Source organism: Gymnoscopelus braueri (assembly GCF_963280865.1).
Source record: "Gymnoscopelus braueri genome assembly, chromosome: 20".
Taxonomy (NCBI): Eukaryota; Metazoa; Chordata; class Actinopteri; order Myctophiformes; family Myctophidae; genus Gymnoscopelus; species Gymnoscopelus braueri.
In genome coordinates, this window is record NC_137622.1 from 28,028,742 (window position 1) to 28,040,893 (window position 12,152).

The following is a 12,152-nucleotide window of genomic DNA, read 5'->3' on the forward strand; positions in this document are numbered from 1 at the left end:
TCTTTATGTCTGTCTGCCTGTGATCCTTTAATGCCCATATATGGAGATCTCTGTATATGTCTATGTGTCTGCCTGTGTCCCTTTTATGCCCATACATGGAGATCCCTGATGTCATCAGTATAGGCTCATATAAAAGGCTTATACCCCAAAAGCATTTAAGCTGATGTTGTGACCCTCTGTATTTGTCATTTGAATGGCCCAGCTCCTCTGAAACCATTATCTTTGGAGGATGTTGTCGAGGCAGGCGTCAGTTCATGCCAAATGGATAATTGGCAGAGTAATAGGCACCAAAATGCATAAAACTGCAAAAGTGCGAGTCACAAGGCTCGTGCTGGACCCTTACTTGCTCAAGTACTTCATCAAGAGGAAGACTTACTTTGCTCACGATGCTTTACAGCAGTGCACAGTGGGAGATGAGGTTCTTCTCCAGGCCCTGCCTGAGCCCAGGTCGAAACATGTGAAGCACAAACTGTCTGAGATTGTGTACAAAGTACGGGGTGCTTGACCCACTGACGGGAAAGAAAGTCAGAGGGATTGCATTTCTGGATGAGTTGACTGATCTCGCTCACGAACTGAAAGAGGAAACATTAACTCTTTCACTGCCAGATTAAATACATAAATGAATCGCCCACAGCCAGCGATTTTTGGTTTTCCTTATACCCAGTTTGATCGATGCCCTGCCGGTTGCTAAACACGGAGGAAAAAGAAAAAGTCATCATGTCGCTTGTTACAGGCCGTTGAATATAGCTTGTCTCTAAATAAAATAAATAAATACATTAAAATAAATAAATACATTAAAAAAAAGAATATAGCTCGTCTCGTCAAAAATGCAGGAAGAAAAAAAGAAAAAAAATGCAGCTATTTCCCCAAATACGCTAAGCAGGAAGGGAATGGTGGTGGGGATCTTTCGGTCACGTGATCTCCTGGATCTGTGTGACTTGAGGATGAAAATGGTCACTCGGGGGTTAGAGAACAGCGCCATCTGTCGTTCACCACAGTGAATGTCGTCTTTGGCAGGCCGAACCATTGGGAAAAAAGTCATAAAAGTTGTCCTTAGCAGTGAAAGAGTTAAAGTGGAAAGGTTTTTTATCTAGTGTGGATATGCTGGTGTCTCGTTAGGTTACCTAAGTCATTGAAACTCTTGTCACACTGTTTACAGTGGTATGGTTTTTCTCCAGTGTGGACACGCAGGTGTGACTGGAGGTTACTTAATCTACTGAAAGTCTTGTTGCACTGTTTACAGAGGAAAGTTTTTTCTCCAGTGTGGATACGCAGGTGTCTTTTCAGGTTAGCTAACTGACTGAAACTCTTGTCACACTGTTTACAGTGGTATGGTTTTTCTCCAGTGTGGATACGCAGGTGTGTCTTCAGGTGACCTACCCGACTGAAAGTCTTGTTGCACTGTTTACAGAGGAAAGGTTTTTCTCCAGTGTGGACACGCAGGTGTACCTTCAGAGTACCTAAACAACTGAAACTCTTGCCACACTGTTGACAGTGAAAGGGTTTTTCTCCAGTGTGGACGAAATGATGTTTTTTCAGGTCACCTACCCAACTGAAAGTCTTGTTGCACTGTTTACAGAGGAAAGGTTTTTCTCCAGTGTGGATACGCAGGTGTAACTGCAGGTTACTTAATCTACTGAAAGTCTTGTTGCACTGTTTACAGAGGAAAGTTTTTTCTCCAGTGTGGATACGCAGGTGTCCTTTCAGGTTAGCTAACTGACTGAAACTCTTGCCACACTGTTGACAGTGAAAAGGTTTTTCTCCAGTGTGGACGAGATGATGTTTTTTCAGGTCACCTAACTGACTGAAACTCTTGTCACACAGTTTACAGATGTAAGATGTCTTTCTTGTGTAAGTCCTCTGACGTGTCTTTACGCCTGGTTGAGTTAACGCCTTGGTAAACTGTTGATGACTGTAAGATATTGGTTTGTCAGTGTTTCCATGTTCATGGCTGGTTACACAGCTGGTGGTGATTTGCTGATTGGCTGCTGGAGGCGATCAGTCCAGTCATCATTTTGCAGTAGAGGTTGTGGCTCCTCTTCATGTGTTTAAAGAGAGTTGTCAAGGCAGATGTACACTTAGAACAAGAGAACTGAGTAAGGAAATAATTGGACTCGCTCCTTCCAGGAGTGGCGGTGTATCGTCAAAGCTTCTTCTATGGACTGTGATGAAGACTGAGGTTGTAGGTTATGCAGGGAATTGCAAATGTATCTGTATACTCTCTCTATCTTCGTATGTTCTCTATCTCTTTCTCTCAGCACTCTTCGTCAGGACATAAGTTGGTCTCAGTGGGATGAAGGGTAAGTCTAAAGTATCTTTATCTTCTGGTCTAAATAGGTAGAAGTGGAAGTCTGGGATGAAGAGGAAGTCTGCAGTAGCTTAACATTTATAGAGGCTGAGCAGAGCTCTGCTCTTACCTCACTCACAACACAAACTGTTGCCATGCATGCCTTAACACCCAAGCCACCACCTTTCAATATTTGGGCAAGATTGATATCATCAATATGACATCATCACCATGACGGCAGAGATCAACATGAAAGCAACGCCGTTATTAGACTTTCCCCCAATAATCATATTTTATCTGGGTGTTTTCCCCCAAAAAATTGTGAACAGAATCAAAATGTTTATGGTCATGATTGACCAGGAGCCTGGGTGGCTTGATTCCACACTTAATCTCTTGAAATACAGGGGGCATGTGGTGCAGTCGGTAGCGCTGTCGCCTCACAGCTAGAAGGTCCTGGGTCCGATTCGCTGTGGGGGCTGGGGGGCGTGTTCTCCCATCCGCGTCATCAGTGCCCATACCCTAGGTGGGGTTGGCGAAAGGGCCTTTCTGTGTGGAGTTTGCATGTTCTCCCCGTGTCCCCTAGGTACCCTCACAAAAACATGCAGTAATCCTGGTCTCTACACTGCCTCCCCCTGGTCAGCCGGGGCGCCTGATGGAGGGGAAAGGAACTGGTTGGAATAACGTGTTCCTTCCACGCACTAGGTCCAACCGGGGAAACTCCCCCCCTGTCAGGTGATAAGAAGCGGCCTGCTCACTCCTCATGCGTTGAAGGAAGCATGAGCTCAGTTCGGGGCTCTCCCTAGGCTGGCAGAGGGAGAGTGGCGCCCAGGATTACAAGCTTGGGCAATTGAAATGTGCCTGTCTGTCTGTGTCTCTTTTATGCCCATATATGGAGTTCTGTGATAGGCATACCAAAGTATGGAGTGCAGGCCAATCTATGACGTCAGTACTATGATGTCATATTGATGACATCAGGGTAATTCCATATATGGGGACTTGTGGTTTTGGTCGATATTTTTGGAGATCTGCTGCTCCAACAGACTTCCCACTAGCCGCATCACTCACTCGGGTCCACTGATACGCACTGCAAGTTTGAAGTCGATTGGTCTGGTCTTGGATCAGTGGTTCTGGACAACTTGATCTCCATATATGCCTATGTATGGGCATAGATCGGTCCTCCGCGATACACACTCCGAGTTTGAAGCATCACATGCCTACAGTTGATGCTTAGAAATTAAATTTGGGTAATGTCTTAAATATTTCTTATATTTCCCCTTTTCAGTTAATGTGTCCAATTTGATGCATAGGAACTTTAATGGTGGGAGAAGTTTGCTTGAGTTTATCAAGTGAAATATTTCCAGCACTTTCAATTGCAGCACTGCAAAAAGAAACAAACCATTTGTTATTTGTGCCACATTTGTCAAATGTCCTCCAGAAACAAAAAGTTTAACTTTAACGAAACTGAGAGAGACAATGTCTGCAAGAAAGACGATAAGGCAGACACTTGTTTCACCTCTGAAAAGGCATCCCTAACTTGTCACTGACACTTTTACATCAGTCACTGCTTCAGTGCTTCCTTAGCTATACAGACTCAGAGTCAATGCCAACTCGGCTGGCTGGATTGTAAATGTCACTGTGACAGACACATTTACCAATTAGGATTTACTGGCTGAGTTTGAACCATGAAATTGGATACCATGGGAGACCAATCTAATCTAATCTAATGTAATTAGACACCATGAAATGTGAAGCCGTGTAACCCACGTAAATCTTTATATCAAATTAAATTTATATATTGGACAAAAAAATTATAATAATAATTGCCATTGTGATTCACATTAAAATATACAAATAAACAACAAATAAACACCTAGTGCAAACATACTGTATGCATATTGTGCATGGACACACACACACACACACACACACACACACACACACACACACACACACACACACACACACACACACACACACACACACACACACACACACACACACACACACACACACGGTCCTTTAAACACCATGGACAATACCCTGTGAGTGTGAGTGTGTGTGTGTGTGTGTGTGTGTGTGTGTGTGTGTGTGTGTGTGTGTGTGTGTGTGTGTGTGTGTGTGTGTGTGTGTGTGTGTGTGTGTGTGTGTGTGTGTGTGTGTGTGTGTGTGTGTGCGCGCGCGCACACACAAATAATTGTGCTGTTGGGGCTCCAGGTTGCTGCCAGCACAATGACAGAGTGCTGTCAGAGGAATGAGTCATTCAGGCCAATCATGCGCAACGCTGGGAGATAGGAGATGAGTAAGTACCGCTCACAGATTAATTAAAAAACAACAAGTTTCGAACAGAACACGGTGGTTGAGCTTTTGTTTGGCTATTTTAGGTGTGCAGCAACGTCATACGATATGGCGTATAAAATAACTCCCCCAAATCTACTTGGTCCCCTCCTCCCCCCCCCCTCTCTAAATTAGCTGATCTATAAGCTCAGTGCAACACGTTGCGGGCTTGTAGATCTGCTATTTTTTTGGCCAATGTTCACCCATTTTCACTGAATAGTTCGCCTATTATGACATGCCTAGAACAGGGACGCCAGGGTTTATGTAGTAAAACATCACTATCTTATCTGATAAAATTCAAACTGCAAAGTGTGGGATGACAAGAAAGGAGTCGTTGTGTGTGTGTGTGTGTGTGTGTGTGTGTGTGTGTGTGTGTGTGTGTGTGTGTGTGTGTGTGTGTGTGTGTGTGTGTGTGTGTGTGTGTGTGTGTGTGTGTGTGTGTGTGTGTGTCAATCATATCTTTACACTACAACAATGATGCCGCTATTGATTTCTGAACCTACCGTGCGAGTTATAGGAAGACGAGGAAAATAAAGTGCTGTGAAGAACACAGGTTAAGTAATGGTGACAGAAAGAAAAAACAAGGGGGTCATGATGATAGAGTAGAATTGGGATGAAAGTGGTAAATTGTGGGAAACAGTGTGACACAAGGAGCAGAGGCATGGTGAGAAAGAGGGCATTAAAAAGCCAGCAAGCAAGCATAGAGTACAAACAAAATGGAAGGAAAACAGGAATATATCAGAGGAGGAGAAGAGAGGGAAGGGGGGGAGAAAGGCAAAGCTACAGGGGAAAAGTAAAGGTGAGAGATGGAGAGGAGGAAGAAGAGAGAGGAAGGGAGGGAGACAATGGGATTGTAGTGGTGTAAACTTGTTGTAGACATACCTTCTCTACATCACTTGAATTGGGTTCTTTCTTTTTTTGCAACAGACTGGATGTGTGTGTTGAGGTAAGCCTGGCTTACGGGAAGCATGCACAATGCACATGCCCTTAAAGCAGAACAGGACCACAACAAAGTCGCCTCTCAATAGTGTAAAAGGTCTCCGAATAGTTTTCCCCTCTCGCTTCTTTTCTTTCTCTCACCCTCCGTTTCTTTCCCTCCATTTCCTTTCCCCCCTCTCTCTCTGTCTCCATCTCTCTCGATCTTTCAGCTACCGACACACACACACACACACACACACCTCTCAGATCTCATGCTGAAAATAAGTCGCAGGGGGTCCGTCCTCAGGGGGATCGATGTGTTTCACACACACGGAGAGGCTTAACCTCCACGCTGTCATCGATCACGATTTAATGGTGCTGAGTCATGTTGAGAAGGAAACGAATGCACGATTGTCATCGTGTCTAATGTACAGCACCTCTTGGCAGTGCGTGCCATGTGCCAGTAGCCTGACTCACACCACATTCCATATATACCTGTATGTGTGGAAGGAGCTGCCACTTGTTGTGTGTAGGTTGGTATAGGTACATTCAACTCAGTCTGAGCTGTCTTAACCACATGAACCCCATGCGTCCCTATTCCGGGCCTGTCATAATACTGTAGGTGAACAACCCTGGGCAAAAATAGGACATAGAACTAAAAATGTGAACATTAAGCAAAAGTCATCAGCGATTCCACAGGGCCGTGAGGATAATGCAAATGGGCCTCCAAATAATTAGCAAAACAAGAATGTATTGATAATATGACAATATAAAAAAAAGGAAAGTCATGGTATTTTTTCTTTAAAACCTTGAAAAATTTGTTTTCATTGTGATCGATGAAAATAGTAACTTAAAGTATACTATGTTAGTTCCATTGATCCAAGCTGGAACACAATCGATTGATTGATCATTTAAATGAACATGCTCTGAGAATGCATGCGGCTCACCCATCTGAACACTTATTTTAAAAAAAAGTTTTCCATCTTGATGTGTACTGAATATTCCTTCTGCCAGTAGTAACCTGGCAACAAGACCATTTACAGGACCCTGAACTAGTTTTTTTTTTCATTTGCGTCATCACAGGGAGCAGATAAGACGCAGACAGACACAATACGTACATCCAGGACAGACCTTATGGTGGTGACTCATGATAACGTCACTGTCAGGCAGAAACCTAATCTCCGTATTTAATCTTCTGGTTTTATTTTCATAAACGAATGCCCTATTTTGTTGTGTTAGGGTGAAAATAGCCGATCTACAAGCTCACAGTCACAACACATCTGGAAAAGTTTTGAATATAATGAAATAGGGACACCAGGTTGAAAGTTCATTGAATTCCCTAATAAAAAGAAAAAAAAAGAAAAAACTATTAAAAAAAGAAAAACAGAAAAAGTCTGTCTGTGGATTTTATACATATTTAACAAATGAAAAATATTAACAAGAGCTTGTGACTAAATAACTACATCGGATCGATTGGAACATACATTATAGTTTTCTTTTTTCCATTTCCTGAAAATGACTGGTTTTGGAAATAGAAAGTTTCTGCCCGACAGAAACAATAAGTGTATGTGTAACATCTAAACTTTAGACAGAAACAATAAGTGTATGTGTAACATCTAAACTTTAGACAGAGAAGGATCTTTTCTGGTAGTCATCAGTGGCTGTTTTAGAATCAGGCCCAGCCACAGCAGCTCTTTCTGGATCGTGTGTGGGTATAAGTTTGCCAGATAAAATGACATTAACATTTGTCTAGTATGCAAATTGTATTTACATCCTAAATCCTGTCTAAATATACATCAATCCAAATTACATTTGTAACTGCCAAATGTTATTCTGATTAACAAAATGTGTCTCACATGCTGAATTGCATCAACAGTTGAAATCAGATTTCTCTTCCCACGTACCCCTCTTGCATGATTGATGGTATCAGGCACAAAATTCCATCTTCAACTTAGCTCTGCTCCATTCATCTACATGCCTCTCTAATGGTGGAGATTCAACAGGTGGGATGATAGAGAAAACAGATGGTGGTTGTTATATTCTCTTAACCGTGTACTTTAGACGTTTGTTTCTTGATGTGTAATTAATATATACAGCTTGCGTGTATATGAATGAATGCTTGTGTGTCTGGGGGATAGATAGATGTGAATGGAAGAAAAGAATGTGACTGAGAGCTACAGTGGAATGAGAGAAAAACTAATGGAGACATATGAGGATGACAGCGACCATATGGACCATATATGGGTGGTTCGGGTGGTTCCCACCAGTGCACGCACACGCACACGCACACGCACACGCACACACACACACACACACACACACACACACACACACACACACACACACACAGAATTTGCACACGCACAAAGGCACTCAAACATGCACAAACACTTTAGGATTGTACAGTATGTACGGATTGTACGCAAACATGCGCGCACACACACAGCAGACTGTGTTCAGTTAAGTATATACATTATTTGGGTGTGCCATACTCTACCGTACGTAAGGTAGCCTATGTGAGTTTTTGGGACAGTTTTTGAGCCTGTATGGTGGGGCATGGATTGGACAACAGAAAAATGACAAGAGGAAAGGTAGATACGAGGCATTCAGGTTTAAATCGGGCCAGAGCTGAGCTCTGCCTCCTTAAATCCCAATTGCACCCTGTCCATCAGTATGAATGAAGACTTGAATTGTATTGTTTATTCTCCAAATAATAGTTATTTAATACGAGGCATGCATACACGTAAAATATGTATTAGTAATTAGTCATAGAGGCACAAATTCTAAACTTTACACCACAACCAATGCAAGAGGTGCTTATTTTGAGCCGACCCACATCCTTACACTGACCTTTACGTTCGAAAGTGGCTTGTTGTCAGTATCAGCCGAGCAACGAGGGCGCCTATCCCATAGAGTTATTATATATCTAGAAACGGACGGCCCCGCCCCCACCTATTAATTTCAATGAAGTTGCTCTCCCAGCGAATGAAGCACCCGGCAGTACCCTCTTCTTCCGCATTTGCGGAAGACTTGAGCACCAAGCAGCTAAGCGCACTAGGGTTTCAAACGGTAGAAGTAGCGTTTTAAAAGCGGAATTCTTGCAATTCCAGATTTGACCACCAGGCGACGGCAGCTTTCACTGTTCTACCACGGTTCTGGGGACTTGGCCTATTATATCCCCTTTACAATGCGATAGACCCTGGAAGATGGATTGCTGAGGTGGAGTGCCGTACCTACAGCACCGTCAGCTTCCAGTATACTTAAAGGCCCCTTTTATGCCTACATCATGACGTCACAGCGTTAGCTGGGGGCAAAACAAAGGAATATTGGATCGGAGGCAAACTGGAATCACATCAGATTAGTAGCAAAGTTATTTGACAGGCTAGCTACTTACCTAGACTACTGAACCTTTTGCTTGGTTGACAACTCTCACGCTTTTGCCATTATATCAGTATTTCTCCTGTATATGTTATTGTGAGAGTGACTGTGGCATCATGGTTTTCTCTCTGTAAGAGGGGAGTTGTATTGTGTTGTCAATGAAATGTGTGTGATCTGACCATGTATTGCGTATTGTGTGTTGTGATTTTTGTGTCGTGATGGCTGCTTGGTGCAAAAAGAATTTCCGCAAGGACAAATAGCATCTATCATCATCATGGTTAATAGGCGATGCAACTCACAGACGCCTCGTTCTTTGTCTCTCCCGCTGCAATCTGGGAACCCAGAGCCAACTGAAAAGGAAAAACAGCGACCTCTGCTGTTTGGTACTGTGTCAGTTGGCTCTGGAAAACGGAGCACCCGTGCGCAAGGAAACCGGGGTTTTGGTCTGCCTTCAGCGCATCACTTCCGGTGGTGCGACTATGTTTTCATTCCCACTAACAATATTTCTACACGGAACACTAACACCACTTCTCCCAGAGAACATGGATCGTTTTGGTTATAAGCCCACTTGTTTCTATGATGAAAGAGTAAGTTAAAATGTGAATATCTTTCCGTGGTTTTGTCTGCTCCGCGGACGCTATTGTTAAATTAGTTTCGGTTTGTTTTGAGGGGGGAAGGATCGACGGACACGTGAATCCCGCCCACTACATTTGATTGGGTAAAGCGCGGCCTGCTTCCTGATCTGAAGGCACGCCCACTTGTAGGCCAGTGCGTACACGTTATGACGAACCTCCCCGACAGATTCAAACGCAGAGCAGAATCTGTTCTTGAGAGATTACTCCCGCTGTGGTCAACAGTGTGTTGCTGTCAAAATCGTTGATAGGCAGTCACTTTCCTTGTTCAATTTGGTTTATATGAATAAAACCAGCATGATCCCCAAAAAGAGAAAGACATCATTAGTTGTGGTACCCAACAAAGTATGTCAGCAAGTAGGCTGTTATGAACAGAATGTTATGCTATCCAGATATAACACTACACTACTTTAGATTGAAAAGGTTACTGATGTACAGTAATGTGGAAGACAATTATTGGATTTCTATGACAGAAAATATTTATATAGAGAAATATACGTATTTTTAACAAGTTATAGTTATATGTTTGAACATTATTTTAACTTGGTTTGCTGTTGTAATTTTGAAATGACTAAATAGTTTGTGCAGGACGTCATGTTCGCATTTATCTGCCTGTAATGCTGTCTAACCTACTGTGCTTCTTTGATAATTAATAACCTAATTTATTCACAAGCTGGTGTAATTAAAGTTGTATCACCCTGAGATTGTGTATCAGTAGACAGGGGGATAGCCAGGGAACAGTGTCATGTCTGACACTGTTAATATAATGTGCACCAGTAGGTGACCAGATGGAACCTAGACCACATAATCCTAATGTCCCCGGTTTGATTCTGTCTGGAGACCAGTGCTGCAAGTCATCATCCCTCTCAACTGCAGTTTGCAGTGTCACTCTATTCTATCTAAAACAAAAATGTACCCAAAAAATAAAGTAGGAGTTAACAATTGTGCCTTGTTTGCCTGATGGACTGAATCCCTCCCCCCATACATTTCTCCACCTCATTCACATCCCTCCATCATGGCCTGGGTTGGCTATAACTGGCTATAAGTTTGCGGGCCCAGGGTAGGCAACCCGGCCTGGTGGAGACCTGTGCTCCGGGAAGTGCACTTTTCTAAATTATTATTATTATCTAGGGATCTCACTTTGTGCTGTGTGTGTGTGTGTGTGTGTGTGTGTGTGTGTGTGTGTGTGTGTGTGTGTGTGTGTGTGTGTGTGTGTGTGTGTGTGTGTGTGTGTGTGTGTGTGTGTGTGTGTGTGTGTGTGTGTGTGTGTGTGTGTGTGTGTGTGTGTGTGTAGCTAGTAGCTACCAGTCTATGCAATACACATGATCAATAGATTACACTCAAAGGCGATGGGGACAGTTGAGAGGAGGCCCGGCAGTGGGAACCAGCAAGGGGCCAAACGCTTAAAGGGGGGGACGCTTTTTTTCCAGTATTATTAAATTAAATTCAGTTCAGTTTCAAAATGTTATTGTGCTGAATTGGACATTTGGATTGCAGACAATGTTATCACATAAAGAAAATATATACAGTAGGGGAGAACTGGGTAAGATGAGCCAGTGGGTAAGTTGAACCACCCCCTTTATCTATAAAACTAGACAACTGTAGTGTGTTGTCATGTGACCTATAAATTAAAAGGTGCAATGAAATACTGCAGCCAAAATATTGTGGTTTGCAAAACTAGAGAAACTGATTTTGAGTTACTGTATGTCAGGCTGAGAAAGTTTTAAAGTCCAGCTGCAAGTCTTCAAAAACAGCTGTAAATAGATCCAAAACATAGACAGCTGAATAAATGCTGGATGAAGCTGTATGCTTAACCTTTTCTAAATGCACACGTGCAACAGCACATAGACACAACAAGCACAACAATATGGAAACGCAACCAACACACACACAAACGAACAAACGCGCACGCACGCGCGCACACACACACACACACACACACACACACACACACACACACACACACACACACACACACACACACACACACACACACACACACATTAATTCCCGCTCAGACTGACATCAGTGATGAGGGATTTACAGTAAATTGTGAATGACATTGACAACAGCTGGTAACTTGTGAACCATGCTAATGACGTGATAAGAATCTCATCAAGGGAACAAGCTGTGGTTTTCAGCTCCGGTCCTGAAAACCCGGAATACTGCTATCTTTCTACTCGAACTGGACTGAAACCAGCAGTACCTAGTGTTGCCATGTCTGCTTATTATAAGCGACTTTGGGCTTGTTTTTCTCATGCTTGTTTCCTGTAAAGTCGCTTGTAATTAAATATTGGAAGTCGCATTGTGAGCTTGAAAATAGGCTATTTTCCAAAAGATCTTAAAACACTTTTTTTTAATCTGGAATGTTTTTGAAACATGGCACTGGTCACTGAACATGTGAACATGGTCACTGGCACAAACTATTTTTAATAACAAATACAAATACGTTAATGTGGGGGTTTCTATGAGAATGTTTGAGAACCACTGCTCGAAAATAACATTAGACAAGTCTGACTGACCTGCCCTTGTCACTTCTTTTGGGCTTATTTTCATAGACCTGGTTGCTTGTTTCTCTCGCAAAGTCTGGCAACACTGGCAGC

The 12,152-nt window shown here is 42.8% G+C and overlaps 1 protein-coding gene across 1 annotated transcript in view; it reads left to right on the top strand.

The window, feature by feature from the left end:
- Positions 1–229: 229 nt before the first annotated feature.
- LOC308075638 (small ribosomal subunit protein uS17m-like) overlaps positions 230–12,152 on the top strand; it is a gene marked incomplete at both ends in the record, with an annotated part of 34,093 nt that continues 22,170 nt past the window's right edge. The window contains 5 exon segments of the mRNA XM_080415586.1: positions 230–492; positions 494–524; positions 1,179–1,191; positions 1,825–1,897; positions 2,259–2,300. Coding sequence (XP_080271712.1) covers positions 230–492; positions 494–524; positions 1,179–1,191; positions 1,825–1,897; positions 2,259–2,300 — 422 coding nt within the window.